Source organism: Augochlora pura, chromosome 11 (assembly GCF_028453695.1).
Source record: "Augochlora pura isolate Apur16 chromosome 11, APUR_v2.2.1, whole genome shotgun sequence".
NCBI lineage: Eukaryota > Metazoa > Arthropoda > Insecta > Hymenoptera > Halictidae > Augochlora > Augochlora pura.
In genome coordinates this window covers 2070402-2092048 of record NC_135782.1, presented here as the reverse complement: position 1 = coordinate 2092048, position 21647 = coordinate 2070402, and the positions used below count along the sequence as shown (strand labels likewise).

General features: G+C 38.3%; 3 protein-coding genes across 5 annotated transcripts in view; 1 reads left to right on the top strand and 2 right to left on the bottom strand.

Moving 5' to 3' along the window:
- LOC144477141 (uncharacterized) overlaps positions 1-4590 on the top strand; it is a 5242-nt gene extending 652 nt beyond the window's left edge. Inside the window, exons 2-10 of the mRNA XM_078194629.1 lie at positions 96-194; positions 285-383; positions 457-519; positions 2014-2133; positions 2217-2531; positions 2968-3131; positions 3203-3361; positions 3898-4062; positions 4126-4590. Of these exons, the coding sequence (XP_078050755.1) occupies positions 96-194; positions 285-383; positions 457-519; positions 2014-2133; positions 2217-2531; positions 2968-3131; positions 3203-3361; positions 3898-4062; positions 4126-4280 (1339 nt within the window). The 3' untranslated portion in view covers positions 4281-4590. The remainder of the gene's footprint in view (positions 1-95; positions 195-284; positions 384-456; positions 520-2013; positions 2134-2216; positions 2532-2967; positions 3132-3202; positions 3362-3897; positions 4063-4125) is intronic.
- On the bottom strand, positions 4351-7157 carry Glyrs (glycine--tRNA ligase). Of its 2 annotated transcripts, XM_078194541.1 has the most exons (5): positions 7115-7157; positions 6821-7025; positions 4941-6621; positions 4668-4855; positions 4351-4603 (listed from the first exon to the last, which is right to left on the bottom strand). In XM_078194541.1, the coding sequence occupies exons 2-5, from the start codon at positions 6878-6880 to the stop codon at positions 4493-4495; spliced, it is 2040 nt and encodes a 679-aa protein (XP_078050667.1). In that variant the 5' UTR covers positions 6881-7025; positions 7115-7157; the 3' UTR covers positions 4351-4492. The 2 variants fall into 2 exon arrangements, with proteins under 2 accessions (XP_078050667.1, XP_078050666.1); XM_078194540.1 differs by lacking the exon at positions 7115-7157 and having other exon boundaries at positions 6821-7105.
- A 409-nt stretch (positions 7158-7566) lies between these two features.
- LOC144477194 (uncharacterized) lies at positions 7567-21263 on the bottom strand. 2 transcript variants are annotated; one of them, XM_078194697.1, is made up of 7 exons: positions 20723-21263; positions 19338-19823; positions 13813-19262; positions 12873-13734; positions 12411-12785; positions 10550-12337; positions 7567-10478 (listed from the first exon to the last, which is right to left on the bottom strand). In XM_078194697.1, exons 2-7 carry the CDS (start codon positions 19735-19737, stop codon positions 10228-10230), a joined length of 9126 nt encoding a protein of 3041 aa, XP_078050823.1. In that variant the 5' UTR covers positions 19738-19823; positions 20723-21263; the 3' UTR covers positions 7567-10227. The 2 variants fall into 2 exon arrangements, with proteins under 2 accessions (XP_078050823.1, XP_078050824.1); XM_078194698.1 differs by having other exon boundaries at positions 19338-19813; positions 20998-21263.
- Between the last annotated feature and the right edge of the window lie 384 nt (positions 21264-21647).

Sequence of the window (21647 nt, the reverse complement as noted above, 5' to 3'; positions counted from 1 at the left end):
TGCTCAGTTAAAAAGAGAATTATTACAGTATAATGATAATAATTAAACTATCCACATAATATTACATAAATACAATTTAATATTTTCTTTTTAAGAAAAGAGCCTACGTCTGTGTGCATAAATCTGTCAGTGTGCGGCGACGTATGCGGCGATTCCAGCTCCTCGAGCGAGAGTCACCAAGTGCCTTGTATCAAGTAAAAAGCGAAATAATAATCTTGAAATTATAACAATATTTTTATACACCTAATATTAGATGAGCACAATCTAATATTTCTTTTTTGAAGAGAAGACACGGCATCTGTATGCATACAGCATTCTGTCTGCGGCGATGAGTCAGATGAGTCCAGTTCCTCCACAAGAATTAATCTGAAGTCGTGTATAAAGTAAATAAAACTACAATAATAATTAAAAATAGTAAAAGCAATCGAAGCTAATGAAATTTCGTGATTCCATTAGGAAAGTATTTTTCGGTGACGAAATATCGGACGAATCATCTGCATTCGACTGCACGTGTCCCAGGTATGTTAGGTTATGTTAAAGAAATCTAAATGTACAAAACACGAATCTGAGAAGCGGAAAATCTATTATAAAATTAAGAGCACTGTATTAAATAAGATTAAAGATAACACGCGTCTTTCATTATTGAATTTTCCCTTTTACCCGGCAGCCCCATTTATTCGGTATGTTTCGACCTCGCGGAGGACCAGGACTCGTTCACGGAAGGGCTGCTCAGGCAGCTACCAAGGTAACGGGAGATTTTAACAATTATGACCAACGAAATGCGTGTAAACGATAGCGTGATTTCGAGTAGAACGAGGTACGCGGACGATTCGCGGAAAACCTGGGAAATGATACTTCATTGCGAGAGAGCCGCGTTCGCGAGGACGTCGTTGAATATGCCTTTGTCTTCGAGAGAGGTGACTAAATCGCCGACTGGAAGTTAGAGATCCTCTTATCAGGATACGAATAATTTTAAAACATTATAATTTTTCAATTACAATCGTATTCAATTACAAGGCTCGTTTCTACTGGCATCTGTACTCATCCGCGATAAGAAACTCAGGCCTGTACCAGAAGAATGTGAACCATGCTCTCCTCCTGACGTTAAACAAGTAAATATTATTATTAACATATTGTTAAAATATCAATTAATATCGCCGAATAGCTTCTGGCAAGATTATTCGTCCAACATGGGTATGATTTTCATTTAAATCGATAAATCTTGTTCCTAGAAAATCAAATAGACGGCAAAGTACCGTCGCTTTCGAACCCTTCCGCAGCCATCTGTAATAGATTCGTCACGTCGAATTGGCTCTCGTGCTCGCCGGGTCAAACAACTTCGAAACTCGTTTGCATCGAGTCGAAAGAAACTGTCCGATCCTTCGCATTCGATCACCTGCATTCAAGGCCTCCTATATCGAAGCCTACGCGAACGGGAATGTCTGCATTGTGTCCCACGAGCTCGTAGTTATTTATACCGGGGTTTCGCAAGGCCTGAAGTCTCGGTAAATGCTCACCGGGTTCTGAAACCGCGGATTCCTCTACATTGTGATCTCGCGCCAACAGGAAAGCATTGTCCGGGACGTGTGCTCGCCCCATACGTCCCATATTCCGCGGAATATTCGATTGTCTCTGTAAATAAATTCCGGCCCGGCCACGTGGCGCACACAAAGAGGGTAGTTCCGTGCGAAATTTATTTGCGCGGTCGAAATAACTTCCAACGCGCTCCTCCGTACAGTTTCACTCGCGTGTTACGAGACCATTCACACCGTGGAACAAATATCGAGACCTTCCATGTTAACAAATCAGAAATTTCCAAAAGTCGACATCAGAATTTCGCCTTCCTTTATTTTATTTGCCAAGATTTAACTCGCGATGGAAATTAAATCCATTATAATTGAACTGTGGAGAAAATGCTATTCAATAAGCTGTAGAAAAAAGATACTTAAAAGTATTAATATTTGCAAAATATATTGTAGTATATTTATACCATTTTACTGCTAATTAATGTAGATTGGTGAATAGCCGAAAGCAGAAGACAGACATCAGCATGTGGTGCCAACTGATTCGGCCGCGTACGTTCGACTTCATTTCACGGGAAACCCTAATAAATCGACTCGCCGCGTTCATCTAGTGAGTTACATCGATCTTCGTATCTACGGAAAATATTTGACGAGAGAGTCGAATCATCTCCTGTCTGTCGCGCGGGATTCCAGCAAACAGAACAACTTGGAATCTATATGCCTGGAGGGTCTGTCGTTGAAGCCCGGCGAAGGTATACGGCTTCTCACGGCGTTGTACAATTCTCGTGAAACAATGAGATATGTGTACTGTTGGCGGGCGTTCGATAAAATGGTCGGCGTCTCGACGAACGATCGCTATCAGACTGAATCAAGATTCTGTCCGGCGAGAAATATCGAGAAATGCGACTGGTTTCGCGCGATCGGTTGTTTCGAGTGTCTCGCCACCCTGTCCATAAATTACTCGTATATAGCGACACCCACGGGGGATCTACTTATCTCCTTGGCAAAGTATGCTCGCCTATATCATATTTTCATTACGGTCCGCTAATGAACCATCCTTTTCCGGTCGCGGGAGATCGGTTCACTCGTCGTCGAACTACCAGTTCTTTCGTTCATCCGTTTGCCTATAATTTGTAAATATATATATATATACATTTAATTTATAAATATATATTGTAAATAACGTTAGCGTTTTAATCTCTAAAGTTTTTCACAACTAAATTGCCATTTCTTTCTAATATGTATTTTTTCCGTATATCTATACACAGTATTAATTACGTATATACTTTTCTTAGTGTATTGAACATACACACTTTACTTTAATAATTAATAAAACAATTGAGTGAAGCACGAAACAGTCGCGAAAGCCATTATCTATTATATATTATATTAAGGATCGTTTCCGCGCGAACTGAAACCTGGTTTTCTATCGCGACGAGCGCAGGAAACTGCGGGGGAATTGGAAATGGTTGCAGCTTCTCTGTCTGGAGGAAGAAATTCCGCGGGACCGTAATAAGTTGGGCGGCCGCGTCGCGATCCTCATACCCGAATATGCCTGGATGAAGGCGCACGATTTCGCGCCAAAGTTGAAAATACAATACGCCATAAGTAGGTAACATTATCGCGTATATTTCTGCCGCGCCGTTCATCGTTCGTATTCCTTTATTTTTTTATTTCAGTTGGAATACCGGAATACGACGTCCACAAACTGTTCTTCACGAAGCAGACGCGGGTGCACACCTTCGCGCTAACCACAGGCACCGACCTGAGGTTTCGACAACCCTGGTGTCTCGATCTGACGATCAAAACGATCTGTTTGTGGTATTCGGATACTTTAGGTAAACGAAATTTCCTTATTCGTATATTATTGTTTCGTATCTCGCGATATTTTTATAGTGTTTTGTAAATAAAAGCGAAAGTGGCGCCGCTTGCGTCGGAATATCGAAGCTTTTTCTGCCTATTTAGCAGCGCCAATTAGTAAGTGGCAAAACGCTCAAACTGTTAGCCAAAACGAACCTTTCGGGGTTTTGCCACAGATGGCGCCATTGTTTGGCTAACAGTTTGGGCGTTTTGCCACTTACTAATTGGCGCTGCTAAGTAGACCAAAAAAGCTTCGATATTCCGACGCAAGCGGCGCCACTATCTCTTTTATTTACATAACACTATAGAAACCTTAATAATAATATTAGTTTATAAAAAAAGAAACCAAATTCACAGACCTGTTCAGAAGAAAACACTGCATCTATATCATATTAAAAAACGGATGACAACATTGTAGGACACGATTAATTGCCTTTTGAAGTTCGACTCACTGTAATGAGAATTTTGAATTTATTCAGGTTTAAAATCGATTTATTGTTATCATTTTTTACAGTGTACTTATGTCTTCGGTTTTGGCATAATCGAGAGAATTTGGATGTTCAATTAAAGAAGATTTTTCTAGATCTACCATGTCTCCGAGTTTTCGAGTACACCGGCGAAATTCGTATGTTGAAAACACTTTGTGCTATGTGCTGTCAAATACGATCCAACAAATGCAGTAATTATTCGGTCGCATCTTCGAAAATTTGTATCCGCGAATATTAATTGTTATATGTTTCAGAGGTGTGTCGTGTCAACATAGAACTTCAAAAAATTGTGCATGAAGACGTCGATGAGGATAAATGGATAAAAAGCGTAAATGGATTAATGGTTTGTTTTAAACGCGATTTCGACAAAATGGGTGTCAAGTTTGATGTAAGTTTCTGCGATTGCTGATGCATGGATCACCGTTAACAAAAATAAAATAAATCATATGATTGCGAAATATTTATTACATATATATATATATCTGTAAAAAATTTTAATACAACGAATGTGTAAAGCTAAGGAAATGCAGTTGCAGAAGAGCAAATAAAATATTGCTGTTATAGCAATTCATTCGAGCTTGTATATTACAAATAAATTATTCGGTAAATTTCTCAAACAAGTTACGGTTCTGTAGACTCTTGTTGTTCAAATTTTGGATACTTTGCTCTCACTTCATCCCATGTAATTTTGCCATAGGATAGATCCCGTACGACACTGGGTATTTCATCCAACTGTAATTAAAAGTACGAATTATTTTCCATTCTTCTTCCGGATCTTCAAAAAACATTGACTTACGTTTATTCTAACTTGTCCCATAGTATCTCTTTCGCGTAACGTAGCGGTGTGAGGTGTTTTCAAAGAATCAAAGTCGATAGTAATACCAAATGGTATTGCTATCTCATCGGTTCGCGCATACCTACGTCCAATACTTCCAGACGAATCGTCCACCTTATGAGAAACATCCAGTTTCGTAAGATTTTGAGCTGCAAGTGATATACAAAATTTGGATGAATAACATATAGTTATTTAGAAAACTATCTTCAAATGTTTCCATAGCAATATACTCACATAACTGTTTTACAAACGGTACAAATTCGTCATTACCACTAAGTGGTAACACTGAGCATTTTAATGGTGCCACAACGGGTGGCAAAGTGAAGTAAGTTCGTTTCTCGTCTCCCTCCCTTGCTTTAAAGTTGTGTTCAAAAACAGCATACATTATGCGTCCTATACCAAAGGATGGTTCAATTACAGATGGAATGATTTCTTCTACATGTACAGTCTTTTGATATCGTTTTACTTCAATCATATCCTTTGTGATTTTTACTTCAGTATTATTAGAGAGCTTCAAATTTTCTTCTCCATTCTCGTTAATGCCCGCTTCCAGAACATTGATTTCGCTTTCGGTTAATGCAGTTAACGTTTGTTGAACTAATTTACTATCCTTCTTAAACGTCTTCCCAATTAGAACTTTGTTCAATGTTATTTCGCATGCGTCAACGTTCTTCGGTGCTGGCAACTTTTTCTCAGCTACCAATTTAACTCCAGTGGCTTTAGTGTGTTGCATCAAATCGTAAGCCGAACGATCGGCGCAACCGACGCATTCTATCCAGCCGTAAGAAGTTAAACATTCAGCATCCCAACAGTCGCATGCATAATGGGCCATTTCATTTCCCATGTGTTGACGGAATCGTAATTTTTTAGGATCAACTCCAACTTTAATTAAAAACTGATGAATCCTACCCATAAAATACCCTATCGTTTCATTGGCTATAAGTTTTGTCGATACAGCATCGCCTATAGTAACATGTTGCGCACTCTTTCCATCCATTTGATTGCAAGCCGAATATAAAAGTAAGCTTAAATCTTTAACCGTTTCGAACTTGGGATGGCTCTTATCATTAGGATCACAAAAGTGTTCTATCTCTGCCATAGTGAACTCTCTCACTCTAATAAGGCCAGATCTTGGGGAAATTTCGTTACGAAATGCATTACCGATTTGGGCTGCAGCAAACGGTAGTCGTTCTTGATTAAATGCAAGTAACCTTTTAAAGTTTACAAAAATACCTTGCGCAGTTTCCGGCCTCAGGTATCCTTTTATCAGACCTGTAGGACCAATTTGAGTTGCAAACATTAAATTAAATTCTATTGGCTCTGTCAAATCGTTTCCAGAAATAGGAGATTTCATATTGTATTTCAATAGGATAGCAGCCATTTCATCTTTTGTCATCCCATCTAATTTAATAATAATATCCTTGCATTCAGCCCGTGTCTCTTCACTAGTTTTCTTATCGTTACAAAGTTTTTCTAAATGTGCTTTAATTAAGTGATCTAATCTAAAGCATTCCCCGTTCTTTACATCCTTCACCATTAAGTCCGCAAATCTCTCAACATGCCCAGATGCTTTAAGCACCGGCTCCGGTGTTAAAATGGAACAATCAACTTCTAGCATTTGTTCCTCTAATACAAAAAAGTTTCTCCAATTATTTAATAGATTTGTCTTAAATGCACAGCCCATAGGACCAAAATCAAATTGACCAGTAATTCCACCATAAATTGCAAATGACTGATCTAAGAAGAATCTACGTTTTAAAAGATCCTCCATTCTTGCTCTATCAAAGGATGTTGTTTCAGAAAGAGACAATTCTTTCTCTTCCAACAGTTTCTTTCGAAACTTAAGCTCTGCAACCGCTTTCGTGATGTCCAATGCTGGAGCTCCATCGGATTTAAGTTTCCGTACATGGTCACCCTATAAAAAGGATATATAATGAACAATTATAATTACAATACGATTAATTTATAATTAATCAAAAAGTGGAACATTTTAATTCAGAATTCACCTATATCCGTGGAAGTAAAGTTTTGTGTTAAGATAGGAACTGTATTATAATTTATTACACGTGCAAGAATATTTAACAACGAAGAATAATTATCCATATGGTACCCACCTGTGCTTTGACACTGGCTCGAAGAGGCGACAGGATTTCTTCAATTTTCGGGTCCGACATATCACAGAAAATCTGTATTTTCTTGTTCCGGGAATTTTTCTTCGTGCCCCACTTGCTAAAATCGGCTAACCTAGCAGAAACAATGAACTTCCGATGAGGCTGTATACGAACAACAATATTCTTACATGCGCCTCGTGCGATTGTTCTGCAAAGAAAATGTAGGTTACGCGAAATCCACTGCATTCGCGATGCCTTCTATTTGAACGTCGGACGAATACGTGTATCAACAATTACCTTTTACTTGAACCGAACAAATATGCAGGTCCCTATTCCTAATAATACGTCACTGTTGGCGGCAACAGCTGACGTGATTTCAAATATGTAGTCCCACGCGGAATCACAATTGGAGAAACACGATAAAATTGTAGCGTTAGTTATTCCCAAATAATGTATCTTTAATTACTCTTTCTATAATAATGTTTCAAATGACAATAGTTTCAGCGAAACAAATGATATACACTCGTAAACACTTTATAATGTTACTTTCTTTTGTACTCTTATAATATGCAATGTCAACACTAAAAATAAAGAGCATACTTTATTTATAACGATGCGTTTATATTTTTTTTTTTCATAAGGAATATATTATTCCAAAACAAGTAACATTATACAGATACAACTGAAAAAAGTTTCCGGCTAGAAAAACGATAAAGAATACAAAATGTGACGCATATTACAAGTAATCATAAGTTTATCAGGTTTTTTTTATTAAATTAGTGAAGTATCACCAAACCAACTTATATATTACAAAAAGAAAAGAACCGTTTTTTTTTTCTTAATTTCGAATGATTTTATTTTTGTGAAACACTGTAGCATTGGTTTATAGAAAGATCACAATTACAAAAAAAAATGATATATAAAAGAAGCTGCGGTACGCCTGATTTTCCTCCTACGAATGTTTTCACGTGAATTATAACTTTTCTATAAACCTAGCTTCCGCGTGACACATTAAATCACATAATGTGCATAGAGGATACTGTGTAATGTTTCATTCGTGCTACCATAGGGATGTTAGAAGATCTTACTGGTAGATTCATTTCTTAATTACAATCTTATCATTTCACATATAAGTAATAGATCCTTAAATCTACGCATTTACATGCACCATGTGTTAATTCCAAGTCAAGTGGTTGGTCAGACGTAAGGGTAAACGTTATACAAACAATTATATATATGTATATTTATATATATATATATGCTTCAATCTTTCTGTATAACAACGCTACAATCAAAAACAATCTCTTGATCAATGTAAACAATTTATTTTACATAAGAGCAATACTCTGACATCAAAAAAAGCGATAATAATGGGTAATATATAGTAATAAATAAAGTATGAAATGTAAATAATGGGTATTTACAAGTATGTAAATGGCAAAAAAGCTATAACAGAGACAAAATAATTGTTCTCATCGATCGTAAATATAATCCCGTATGTATTTTACAATAGATTCTGTCGCCTGTTCGCAGACACGTATCTTACGTTAATATCGCGTCATGTGAGTACCTGTACACTTAGAATCTAGAGAACGTGCAGCCATAACACGTATCAACATGTAAGATGCTTCTAATCTTTTCCAATAGAGCAAACATGTGACAGACTCGATGATAAATACATAATAATAGTATTCAGCATGAGTGCTTTATTCTTCATAATAAATCGTCTATAATGTTCAGAGGGAGTACCATGATAAACATATACGCGGCTCTACTTTTCACTTGGAAAATCGATTAAAAATCTCGTGCTCGGGCTCCCGATTAACTTACGTTAACATAAATGCACAATTCCGATCCAGTACACTAACAACCGTAATTATAACTTCTCGCTTCTATAGTTTCACGCGCGGGCCAAAGTCAGACTTTGTGCCCAAATAAAAATATACAAGCAAAAATGTCACACGAGAATATATGACAAAATATCACAGTTCCGAGTTCGAAAAGTCGCTTCTGAGAATCATGGCTCTCCCTTTCCCTTCTTTTTCATCTATGTTCCAAGACAGTCATGAACTTCAAGACATCCTAGTTAACAACATTCCTACATACTACTATGAGATTATCTATTTCAGAAACCGTAACGATTAGTAGTAATACATAGTCCATATACAACTTGCTAAGGATGCTGTAAACTGTATACTGGCTGCTAAATGTTCCATGTGAATACTGTACGTATAATGTATGTAAAAAGTCAGAGGTGACACATAGATTCAGAGCGTATTGTGTAAATGAAGCCTAATTCCACTGTATCAATATTAATAGCTATGGGAACCGAAATAACGATGCACAGTCTGAAATTCATTCTTATGAAAGAGTGATGAATAATATGGGAACACTATACAAGAAAACTGTTCTTAGCGAGAGTATACACAATGGTTCAATTAACGTATTAAATGTATTAACTTGTTAATAGCTATGTATAATATGCTACTGTTCTCAAAATATCGGTAACTTCTTAATCATTTTAAATAATATCATTTGGAAATAATTGATAAATATCCATCACTCTTCGTACATTAACTTAGGAGGAAGAATCAGTTAACTTTAACGCGATTTATATTTCTATTTTTAAGTATATATAAAATCGAAGATGGAATGCTGATGTATAAAATTTTATGAACAATGTGTTTCTCCTTTTTCCTTAGTCTTCGTATTTTTCTGTGTACTGCATTTAGTCAGAACGATTTTTCTCCATTCTTTCCTTATGGTATATATAAAAGTGATCATTATAGCATTTATGCACAAAGCTAAACGATAGTTACAGCATTCCTTCCTTCTTTACGTTATTATCTGTTTATAAGGTACAAACTACTTTCTCACTCAATATTCCCGATGCCATTCGTCATCAATGAATTCATATCAGTTTTTCAAACTAAAGTAACAAAAAGTAAACGTATTTTTTTTCTAAACACTTGGTATACGTGTAAAAAAGAAAATCTAAAAGTTTGGAAAGTGTCAGAAACGTTAAAACATCTATGAAACCATGGAATATCAAGTTGAGAAATTAGTTGACACCTTTTAAACATTGACACATTATTTAGTCGAATAGATGCATCGTAAAACGGCATGGCATTTCAGGCTAAATATTTTGAACATTTTAACAAATTGCACAGTTCAAAGTTAATAAGGATCATCTCATTTCTCTTGACATAAAATCGGCACTCCGAAGAAGTACCTACGTAAATTTGATTACCTTAATACAATACTTGTGACTAAATATTTACATCAATGCGTTTTACAGCTTCAGTCTATTAAGCTTCTGAACCGGGACAGCCTTCAAACTTTCGCAATATGCGGCGTTTTACGAAATTATTACATACTAATTGTTCATTCGTGATACCACGTGACTTTTCCTACTGAGCAGGTGGTTGCGGCTCGCTAGACATATTAGGGTTCGGATATGGCGATAAAAACGAGTAATTGGGATAAGGTGGCGGCGGATGTGGGAATGGAGGATAGTAATTAGGCGGATGTGAAGAAGGAGGCGCGTAACCTCTATGTATATAAGGGTCTGCTGGTGGAGGCGGACCATGAAATGCTGAATACATGCGAGCGTATTCTGTATTGTAAGTCGGGCCGCCATATGCCGGATACCCAGGCGCACCTGTATCACAAATCCAGATTCAACAATATGTCTTACCAATAAATAAGGTGATATAACTTATATCAACATACCACTTGGCGGATAAGCTGCTGAAGAGCCCGGTGCAGGAGGATAATGCTGCGAATATGGATCATACGGTCCTGGCGGGTAAGGACCAGGATACCGACTACTCGTAGGATGACTGAACGCAGTAGGTATGTGGGCATCGTCCCTATTGGTAGTAGTAGTAGCAGTAGTAGTAGTAGTAGTGGCTGCTGTTGTCACGACTGCTTCTGTACCTTTAGATTCCGTTGTATTTGCTAACGTTTTGGCAGTAGTGTTAGGTACTTGTGAATATGTGGTAGGTACATTGATCATCGTTCTCTCTTCCACTGGTTTTCCTAAGTCCGATTGCGTTTTGGTGGCGTCCATTGGCAATCTTGGATTTGTCGTGTGAGGTGGTACACCAGGGAAATATGTGCCATAAGGCGAAGATAATGATCTTGATCTCGGATCACTGTAATCGTAATACCGAGGATATTGTGCATAAGGATACCCTTGGGGAACATTAGGTTCTCCTTGCATAGGTGTCGTCTCACGTATATTCGATTCCGGTATTTTCGGAGAAGTCATCGTATTTGTTCCAGTACATATAGTCGTAGCAGAAGTTCCAATAGTTGAATCTGTTATTCCTTTAGGAGCTTCTGTACTTCGCAGTGAAGATGTTGGCGGTGCTTGCATTGTTGACGATGCTGGTTGCTGTGTTAGCAATGGTGTCAATGGTGTGGAAGTTGCCTGTGTTCCAACTTGGGATGACATCTGCGATGACACCTGCGATGGCGCTTGTGGAGCTACTTGTGGTGGTACCTGTGGCGGTAATTGCGACGATATCTGCGATGGTACCTGCGGTGGTACTACCTGCGGCGCTACTTGCGACGGTCCTTGTGGAGGTATCTGTGGTTGTACCTGTGGCGATATTTGCGAAGGTATATGTGACGGTATTTGTAGTTGTATTTGTGGCGGTACTTGCAATGGGATTTGAGGCGATATTTGCGGTTGCACCTGTGATGTTACTTGAGGTACTTGAGGCGGTACTTGCTGCGTTATCTGCGATGGGATTTGCGAAGGTGGCATCTGAGAATGCACTTGTGTCTGTATCTGAAGCGGCACCTGTGGCGAATCTTCGATTATGATCTCATCGTTAGAAGAATCTCTGTTGTCTTGTTGATTTGGGAATGCGTGACCATAATTCGTTAATCTATCATTTGCTTTCGAGACTTGCGTTTCAATCGACGGAGAACACTGTTTGTTCAGTTTCGATGTCAATTCCGTCTCCGTCTGATCGTGATGTGTCTGAACACCTTGCGCCATCACAGATTCCGACGAATATACTTGACTACTTTCTTCGGATGACTTCTGCATAGATGTGTCGATATCGGAACTGGACACCCTACTATGATTGGAAGGACTATATTCGGTATTTGAACTTACTTCTGCAACAACGTCTTCCAATCGAACTTCTTCGACTCTTTGCTCCGTCCTGACTTGACCATCCGATGAATTTGAATTTTCTCCAAGCGTCGAATGATCCACAGGTTCTTGTTTCACTTTTGGTAATCTCGAGAGAGACACTTGATTTGTCAAATTCACTTGACTTAAATAAGGCTTAGCAGTCGCTGTAGCGACGGGTTTTGGTCTCTTTGAAATTTCTTTGTCTGCGAACGGTCTATAATTGGGACCACTTCCGGGTTTAGTAATCGAACGACCACTTGGTTGATTACTTGAAGACGACTTCGGTATTATAGATATAGCCGAATTATTTCTCAATGGAAATCCAACCTCCGGCTTTGAAGAATTCCTTTGCGCCATTGCTGATAGACCTACAACAAGCATGTAAATATTGATACAAAATTCAACAGTAAAAATGTTAATAGTAAAAAATATAATGTTAACCTTTCTTTGGTTCTTCTTCGCGTTTCTGTTGATTCAACTTAAGTGCCGTTCGAATCGCTATTATTTTTCCAGATTCTAACTGCATATAAATTCCTTTCGGACTCTTCAGAACCATTACTCGCTGTCCAGCTTTCAGAACAATGCTTCCTTTATCAGGTGAATTAGTAGGAATAACAACATCCAATGGTAACGTCATTTCTTGTGCACTCATTCCTTGTCTCTGCCATACTTCCGCCGGTATCCATCGGCTTCCGGTCACACCACGGGCACCCAAGCCTTCTGCACCACGTTGTTGCATAGGTCGAACGGATGCAACCGGTTTGGATGTCGTACTACTGTCGCCACCACGAATTGCTCTAATTTGTAATCCCCCTGCTACGATAATAAATTCCATTAGATACAAACGGTTCACAGTCAGAATTATTCAAAGGAATATAAAGATCACAACAAAATATATCGTACCGCGTGTCGCAGTATTTCCAGGCACATAATTATAACTAGGTCTTGAACAATTGGCTGCCATTTTTTCGAGTTCGTATCCACGACGCGCCAATCGTTTTTCGGCCTGGCTAAGTTTCTTATCTTTTCGATCTACAAGAAGACTTTCATGATGGAATGGTTGCTTCGTAAGCAAAGAAGAATGTCGTTCCAATACACGATGCATAACTTCATCGGTATAACTATCCTTCGATTGCGAGAAATCTTGTACTTGACTATCCTCTTCCCAATCCCAAGACAATGTGGTTGCTTCTTTTAACGAAAGATGAGCGTCCGGATTACACTGATCAACAACTCGATCTGCCATTCCTTGCTTGCTAATTTGTCTGTCATATATTTTTCTCTCTAAACAATTGTCAGTAACTAAACGGTAAACGAAGCAAGGCTTCTGTTGGCCGTATCTGTATACTCTGCACACAGCTTGCGTGTCATGACAAGGATTCCATGAAGCATCGAAAACAATTGCGCGATTCGCACCAACGAGATTAATTCCTAGCGAACCGGCACGCGTCGAAACGAGAAAAAGATGTATTTTTGGATTATTATTAAATTCATTGATGAGCTTCTCTCTTTCTAAAGCGCTGGTACTCCCGTCTAATCTATAATAGTTTACATTCTTGATCCAGGCATCTGTTTGTCCGTCTGGATATTTCAAACTATTTCTAGCTAAAAAATCTTCTATGAGATTCAGTGTGAATAGAGACTGAGAAAACGCTAGGACACGGTCGCCAAGCTTAATTGCTTCTTCTAAAATACAGAAGAAAATTGTCATTTTTGCAGACGCGTCAATTAATCCAGGTACGTAGCCCTTCATTAATTCTGTTGCCTACAAACGAATACAATTGATTAAAATCTGATCATATTGCACAGTTTAATCTTTATATAATAAAAATACTATATTTACCCAATCATATGGTATTCCGGGATCTTCTTTTCCTCCTGGGGAACTCTTGCAATCCTTTTCTTCATCTTTCGTAAGGATTTCGTCATCGGATTTATCTTCTTTATCTTTGTCCAACAAATCGTCTTTTTCTCTTTCATCTTCCTTCGACAAATCAGTTTGATTCAATCGCGGACTATGCGACGAACCAATACTTTGGACAGATCTAGAGACCGTAGTTTGACAACTCGATTCAGAACTATAGTTTGAACCAGTAGATACACTACTTTGATGTATTGGTTGACTCTGTACACCAATACTCGACGTCATTTCTTTGCCATTTTTGTCACAAGAACCTGAATTTTGATTATGGTTTGCAGATTGCGGAGGTTTTGAACTATCTGTACGTGAATTCACGTCCGAGTTATGATTATTACCATAGTCGTTAAATTGATTCTGGTAATTTTGGGGTGGAAAGTAATTATTTTGATATCTGTTCACGTTTGGATTTACATCTCGATAATACGGGTCATTGCACTGATCAGATCTGAACGGTTGAGAATAATTTCTCTGCCAATAAGGATCTTCTGATCCCTTCAATTGGCCTACTTGATTCTGATGCGCACCCTCCGACGAATAACTTGACAAAACAGGATTCTGTGACTGAGGCGGATTTACCGAATAATTACTCGTTGAACTACTCGTTGAATTGCCTCCTTGCCGATCGGATGAAAACTCATGAGCCGTATTAGAGGCAGGCGTATAATTTTGACCCTGCTGTTGATTATCTGATCTAGAGTAAAGTTGATCATTTTGATTCATGGAAGGAGCTGGCGTTTGTTGATTTTGAGGATATGAAAGTGGTTGATTCTGTTGCTGCGGTACTTGTCCCTGCTGAGTACTCCCGTATCTATGAGATGGATTCTGTGGCATTGGTGCTGATCCTTGATGCGTGGAACCATATGCATGATTTGGACCAGGTGGTGGTCCTGTCGGATTTTGTGCATTAGGCGGATATGAAGACTGACTTTGTGATCCCGACGAGGTTACAAGATGCGAGTAACCGTGCATAGTATTTTGTGGTCCAGTCGGACCTTGCTGATCTTGAGGATATCCGTGTGTTTGAGTAGGAGCACTCGGTGCTGATTGCCCTGCAGGGTATGAAGATGAATTTGGTGGTACACTTATTTGATTCTGAGCTGTTGCAGAGTATCCACGCATTTGATTCTGCGGAATGGAGCTTTGATTCGACGAGTTCGTCATGTAAGGATTAGACGGATTCGGTGCTATTGAATTTGGTGTTTGTTGATTGAAAGGAAGCGACGGCTGCGACGAATTGTTGCTACCCACTTGAGTAGGGTAAGTATGGGATGGATTAGGTAGCGGCATATTTTGAGATTGTGGACCGGTATAAGTATGAGAAGAACTTTGTAAATTGAGATTCGGATTTTGTTGGTTGGGCGAGAAGCCACGATTCTGACCTGGTGCCGCTCCCTGTCCTTGCTGATTTGGAAGATATCCAGCTGTCGGAGTTTGCGGAGTTGCATTTTGATTTTGTTGATTCGCACCGTATCCCATTGTAGAATTCTGCAATGGTTGATTTTCACCACGCGAGTACATCGCGTTTGACTGACCCGGCGCGGGATTATAATTCTGGCCTTGATTCGGCGTGTACGAAGAATAATCAGGCATTGACATATTTGTAGACTGATTTGGCATTTGAGATTGAAAAGAAGACTGATTCGGAACTTGAGGATAATTACTTGATCCTTGATTTAAGTTTGGTGTGTAATTACGTCCGTGATCTTGATAAGGATAAGACGGGCGCGAGAACATTCCAGGCACCTCATAATTATTTCCCTGGTTTTGATCTGGACGAAATTCCGAATTGGAAGATCCGGTTGGGTATCTCTGTGGATGATTGTTTGCAGATTGTTCGGTATTTGGTACATAATTTTGAGACTGATTTGAATAACTCTGAGAAGGATTGTATCCTGGTGTTTGTGTATACGTTTGGAATGGTTGATTTCCATATCTTTGTGATCCTTGGTTATTGTAAAATTCATTATACTCTCCATGATTTTCATTTTTGTAATATGAATTTTGATCATTCGGTCTATAATTTTGGTACCCATGAGGATAAGAATTCTGTGGTACTGAATTCGGATATCCCGAGTTGCTATTCATTGGCATTGGATAATTAGAATAATTGTTCTGTTTTGACACAGGAGGAGTAGTATCAGATTCTATGGTATCAGTGTTTGATGATGATGATGCATTAGGTTGCACACTAGCTGCAGGTTTATTTTTTATAGTTGTATTCGTTTTCTTTCCTTTCTTCGATTCGCCTTTTGGTTGACGAGCTTTCGAACGTTTCCCTCCACCGGCAGCTGGTTTTTCGCCAATTGTTTCTTCCAAATCCAAATCATCTTCCTCGTTTGTTTGACGTTTACGTAGAAAGTGATACAAAATATCGGGATGGTTCCAAATTTTGCAACACACAGCGAAAGCTTTTAATGGATTAGGAACAGCTCGAGTTTTAACTACTTGATTCATAAATGTGTCATATAATTGGCGTTGATGTGTTGTCATCCGAACAAGAAGAATGTACTCCTCTTTCCGCGGCAATGATACTTGCAACACGGAATGCGATCTTCGTTGTACGAAACCTTCTAATAGAGCATGCAACACGTGTGCACGGTACCTCATCAGCCGTATGTCTTGCGGGGTCGAGTCAATACATTGTCCGTTTTGTATGGGTCTTTCAAACATGTTACAAAACTCGCTTTTAGTTCCTAAGTAATTAGGTCTTACAAAGTCAACCATGCACCAATATTCCAAGAGATTGTTTTGCAAGGGATAACCAGTCAACACGATTCTACGTTTTGTGCGCATTTGTTTCAGAGCCATACTAATACTGGCATGAGAATTTTTTATTCTATGACCCTCGTCGCATATGACTAAATCAGGACCAGGATTAACCAGGGCTGCATGCATATCATTTAATAATCCTTTATTCTTATCTTCCTCTTCAACATCAACGGTATCCTTGAAAGGCTGTCCTCGTTTTCTTTTCGCTTTATTCGGCTTTTTTAAAGACAACTGCCTATATAGCTCATAACCAATTAATAAAACACCACCTCCGACCTGCCACTCTTGAATTATTTTGGCTCTTGCTGTCATTGTTTTATGGGAATCGTTTAAAATATGCAATCGGAAATGTCTTGGTCTTAATCCCATTCCAATAGGAGAATCTACCGAATCCGGAGTTTTAATTTTCTCAACCTCTTTCTTCTCTTCGTTCATTATTTCTTCTTTTGTTGTACAAGTACCTTCTTCCTTTTTCACTATTTCTTCTGGCTCTTTCTTTACATTAATTTCTGTACCTAAAGGAGTCATAGCATTTTTGTAGCATTCCTTTCTTGAGTCCTGATCTGATTCTTGAAGCGGTCTTGCATAATTAGGAAAGGGATTCGTAGGATTATCATAATTTGGATACATTGGACCGGGGTGATGGTTTTCTGGTCCAGGATACAAAGTAGCAGGATTTCGGTTTTCCATGTTGGAGTACATAGGAGGTTGTGCCCGATTTTCCAAGCCAGGATACATATTACCAGTGTTCTGGTTATCCACGCTGAACTTCGTATCCGGCATATTAGGTCTTTGTTGCATAGTATGACAATTCACTTCCGATTTTAGCGATTCGAAGTTAGACATTGGATTAGGGTTTGTATTGTACATTGTATTTTGAGACATGTCTGCTTGATAATTCTCGTTCACGTGTACTTGAGGATCCGGAATATTTTTATTTAGCATACTGTCTTGCATATAGCTGGGCATCATATTATGTGTTTCATACCCTTGATGAGCATATGGATTCTCTGACATAATATTCAAAGGTTGTGGTGGGTTCTCCTGCCCAAATCGATGCGCTGATTCTGTACTAATAGGCCTTGATATATTGGATAAATCACTTTGATTTCCACATTCATCCTTAACTTCTTGCTTAAGGTCTACACCAGGTTCAGACTTGACATTTATAGCCTTAATATTCTTTTCTGGTGCATTAGGATCCTCGTAAGGTAACCACATATTAAACTCTGCTAACCAGTTTTGCAATGTATTAATAGGCATGATACAAAGAACTGTCTTGGCTGTGGTACATCGAAAAAAAATATCACAAAAGCTAGCAACTTGAAGTGTTTTTCCTAAACCCATACTATGAGCTAAAATGCAACCAAAACCAGAACTGTTTTTATACCTTTCAATGCTTTCAACAATATTGTCATACAGAAAACGAATACCACCAATCTGATGAGGTTTAATGATACGCGCGACTTGCGGTGCTAAAAATACGTCAGGCTCAGTTTCAGGATGACCCACATTAATTAGAACTCTACCATGTTCATCCGGAATGTTGTATCTATCATTGGTATGCATGCCAGAATTGGATGGATCATCTTCGTTGTCTGTTTCCTCTTCCCCGCTTGGATCACTTAAAACTATACAGTCATCATCTGAACTCTCACTAGAACTAGATATTGTAACCACATCTTTTCCTTTAGCTCCTTTTTGAGACTTTGCCCCGATAGATAATTTTTTAGTTGCATGCATCTGTTTCTCGCGTAATGCTTCTTCAGCTTCTAGGTCCGATAATTCGGAATCTGAATAGTACTCAGATCTATCCATAGGTTCCTTCTTAGGAACTACTGGCGATATGCTCACAGAAGGTGTCATCATACGAATTCTCTGCTGCAACATATTAGGACCAGTAGAACGATTCGGAACTCTGGAAATTGATGTCTGTGCACCTTGATAAACACCCCTTCCTTTTTGCCAACGAGTTCCTTCAACCGTTCTTCTTTGCATTTGACTTGCTTGCATACTAGATGTGGTTTGAGATGCAGTCCCAGATCCAGAATTAACTTTGAGAAGTACTGTATTTGGTAAGCGAACTGGTGTGGGTGAAAATGATGTTGAAGATGATTGTGAAATGGTAGTTCCTGCTTGATTTTGCTTCCCTTGTAATAGACTTATTACTCTTGTCTGTGTTTTATTATTTTGCCTATTTATTGCTATTTGCTTCTGAACTTCACGAATAATCCTCTGTTGTTCCTGTACCCTCCGAAGACGTTCCATTTCCTGTCTTTGAGCAGACAAAGTAGCTTCATCAAGCTGTGTCTCATCCATAACTTCCCGAATATTTCTCCTCATATTTGCTAATTTCTTTTCTGCCTTTGATTCACATTCCTCATTTCCTTCACTTCCATCGTCCTTTCTTTGTTTCTTTTTAGCTGTGTCTGAAAGCTCAGACTCAGCATGCCTCTTATTAGCCTCAGTATTATCATCTTCCATGGAATGACTGTCATGTTTGTCATCTTCATGTTCTATACTGTCCTCGTCGTCTGAATCTTTTGAAATTGGTTTCCCAAGTAAGTCTGCTTCAGTTACTTCCTGACCTTCTATTGGAGCTCCTTTTAATACAATTAAAAATTGTAAGAAAAATCGTATTTGATACAATGAAACTGTAGAAATAATTTTATACATACCTTCCAATGGTAAAGTGTCCAATATGTTAACAGGTTCCTCGTCATCCTCTTCCGTTTGAGAATGGTGCAATCGTTCCGACTCCATCCTTACACCGATTTGAGAGTCAATTGTTTCATCTAAATCCATATCATCCCCTGAACCCTCAGAGCGTATTTCTTCTATTTCCTCTGACTGTATTGTGTCATTCTTCTTTTCCTGTTCACCGTCAGATGTTTCACCGCTGGATTCTTCTGAACTTTCATCATTTCCTGTTTGAGGCTCTACATTATTCATGGTTGTATTTGCTGAAGTTTCATTCGAAGTTACTGGCTCATTAGACTTAGGACCTGAACGAGGAGTCACGCGTTCTATAGTGACATCCCCAATACGTGTTAAAAAACTGTCCAAACTATTAGACATGTTGTGTATAGTTCATTAAGTCACAATATGTTTCCTCGAAATTTCATAAGAAATTATGGAATGTCTTGACACTTTTCTGCATAACACTAAAAATTATATTATTCTGCATATCACTAAAAATATTTATAACTTTATATTCTCCTTAGCCTGTAATAAGAAATATGCTACTCTGTAAGCTCTATTCAAAAAAAGAAAAATACTAACAAATCTATTATATTGATTAAAAAAAAAATGTGAAATCGAGGAATTAGAAACTGCTTAGCTCAAAACAGCATCAATGATAATGACAAGGAACATCCTATATGCATAACACAAAGAAAACAAAGTAAAAATATGATTAAATGAATATAAACAGCAAAAAATAAATACTGCTTAGTTCAAAATAGTGTCAAGATGGTGACGAAAGATATCCACGAAATACAACACAGAGTATATAAAAAAAAAATATTGCATATCACACATGTATTTATTATGCTTCCAATGTGACATTTCATTCCATTTTTAATGTCGGAACACAATTTGAAATAGAAAGACAACACGCTCCTGCATTAAGTTAAATTATCTTAAATGGTATACATGTGTAATATGTATACGTACGTATTTGTATTTCATTCATATGTCCTCACGATAAACAAAGTTTACTATAGTACAAAGCAGCAGAAATAAATGCTTAAGAGTAGAACCAAAATATCGTGAAAACTTTAAACATTAAAGTAAGAAATAATAACGCGATCAAATGTAAAAATGTTCCCAAGGAAATTGTATGAATTCCCAAAATAATATTAAGATCGTTATTATCGATATAAAGACTTCAAAAAGGCAAAGAACATTGTGATAGAATAGAAACTATGAATCATTCAAAGCACTTGCAATTAAACACACTTGTTGAGAGATCTAGTTAGTCACATTCTCGAATTGACGAGCGAATCCTACAGCAACAAACTGGGCAGTACTATTTAACGAAAAGGTTACAGTAAACGCACACCTCAACTTGCGATAACGTAACCGAAGCAGTTGCGTTATAGTATTCATAATGTTCAGAGTTATTTAAGGTAGGAGCTGTCAAACAGGGAGAATGAAAGCAGCTCCGAATGTTTGTTTTCGGACAAGCCGATCCGGCACGACGATTAACACCAGGAAGTCGCGTCGTTTTGTAACCGGCGTCGTCATGTATCTTGCACACGTCAAATTTTACCTACGATCCGTATTTACGACCGCTTAATTAGCCATTAATTACGGATTAAATATAATGACACACACATGCACACGTTTGATAGACGCCATAGCGTCGTTGTTCGCCGCTCGACGATCACGGTTCTCCGCAATGTCCGAAGATCAGCGAACAAGCCTTGTCACTCGGGTTAATGCACGCATCGTTTCTACCGCGACGTCCAATTCCGTTTCATTTGAGCCTCATGACGAAGCCACGGGGATCCACTTTACCACCAAAATCTCACTGAAGTTCGCACGCGTCGCTCTCAAGCTTTCCGCGGCATTTTTTTCACGCACTTTTTCTAACAAGTATATTCCACTCGGTGGAACGCCATCTTGGCTGCGCCATAAAATGCATCCGCTGAGTGTTCGCGAGGGAACGGCGACCAGAACTAAGTAAAATATGTCTTTCAAATTCTAAAGGCCGTATGATTCATTTTATTTCGTAACCGGGTTCATTGTTCTCGATATTAAAGTTCGAGCATATTTCCCGTCAATTTTTTAATATCTTACACAAAAAACACTATTATATTTGCATACTAGTAACAATATACATACATCACATATCTCCCTATCTTATTTATTTGAATTAAGCAGGTAAATGGTATTCGAATTTATATCATTTGTAATAAATGTACTTCGAACGCAAATACTATAAGTAGTCTAATTGTAAATATTAAATACTGAGTAGTAAATAT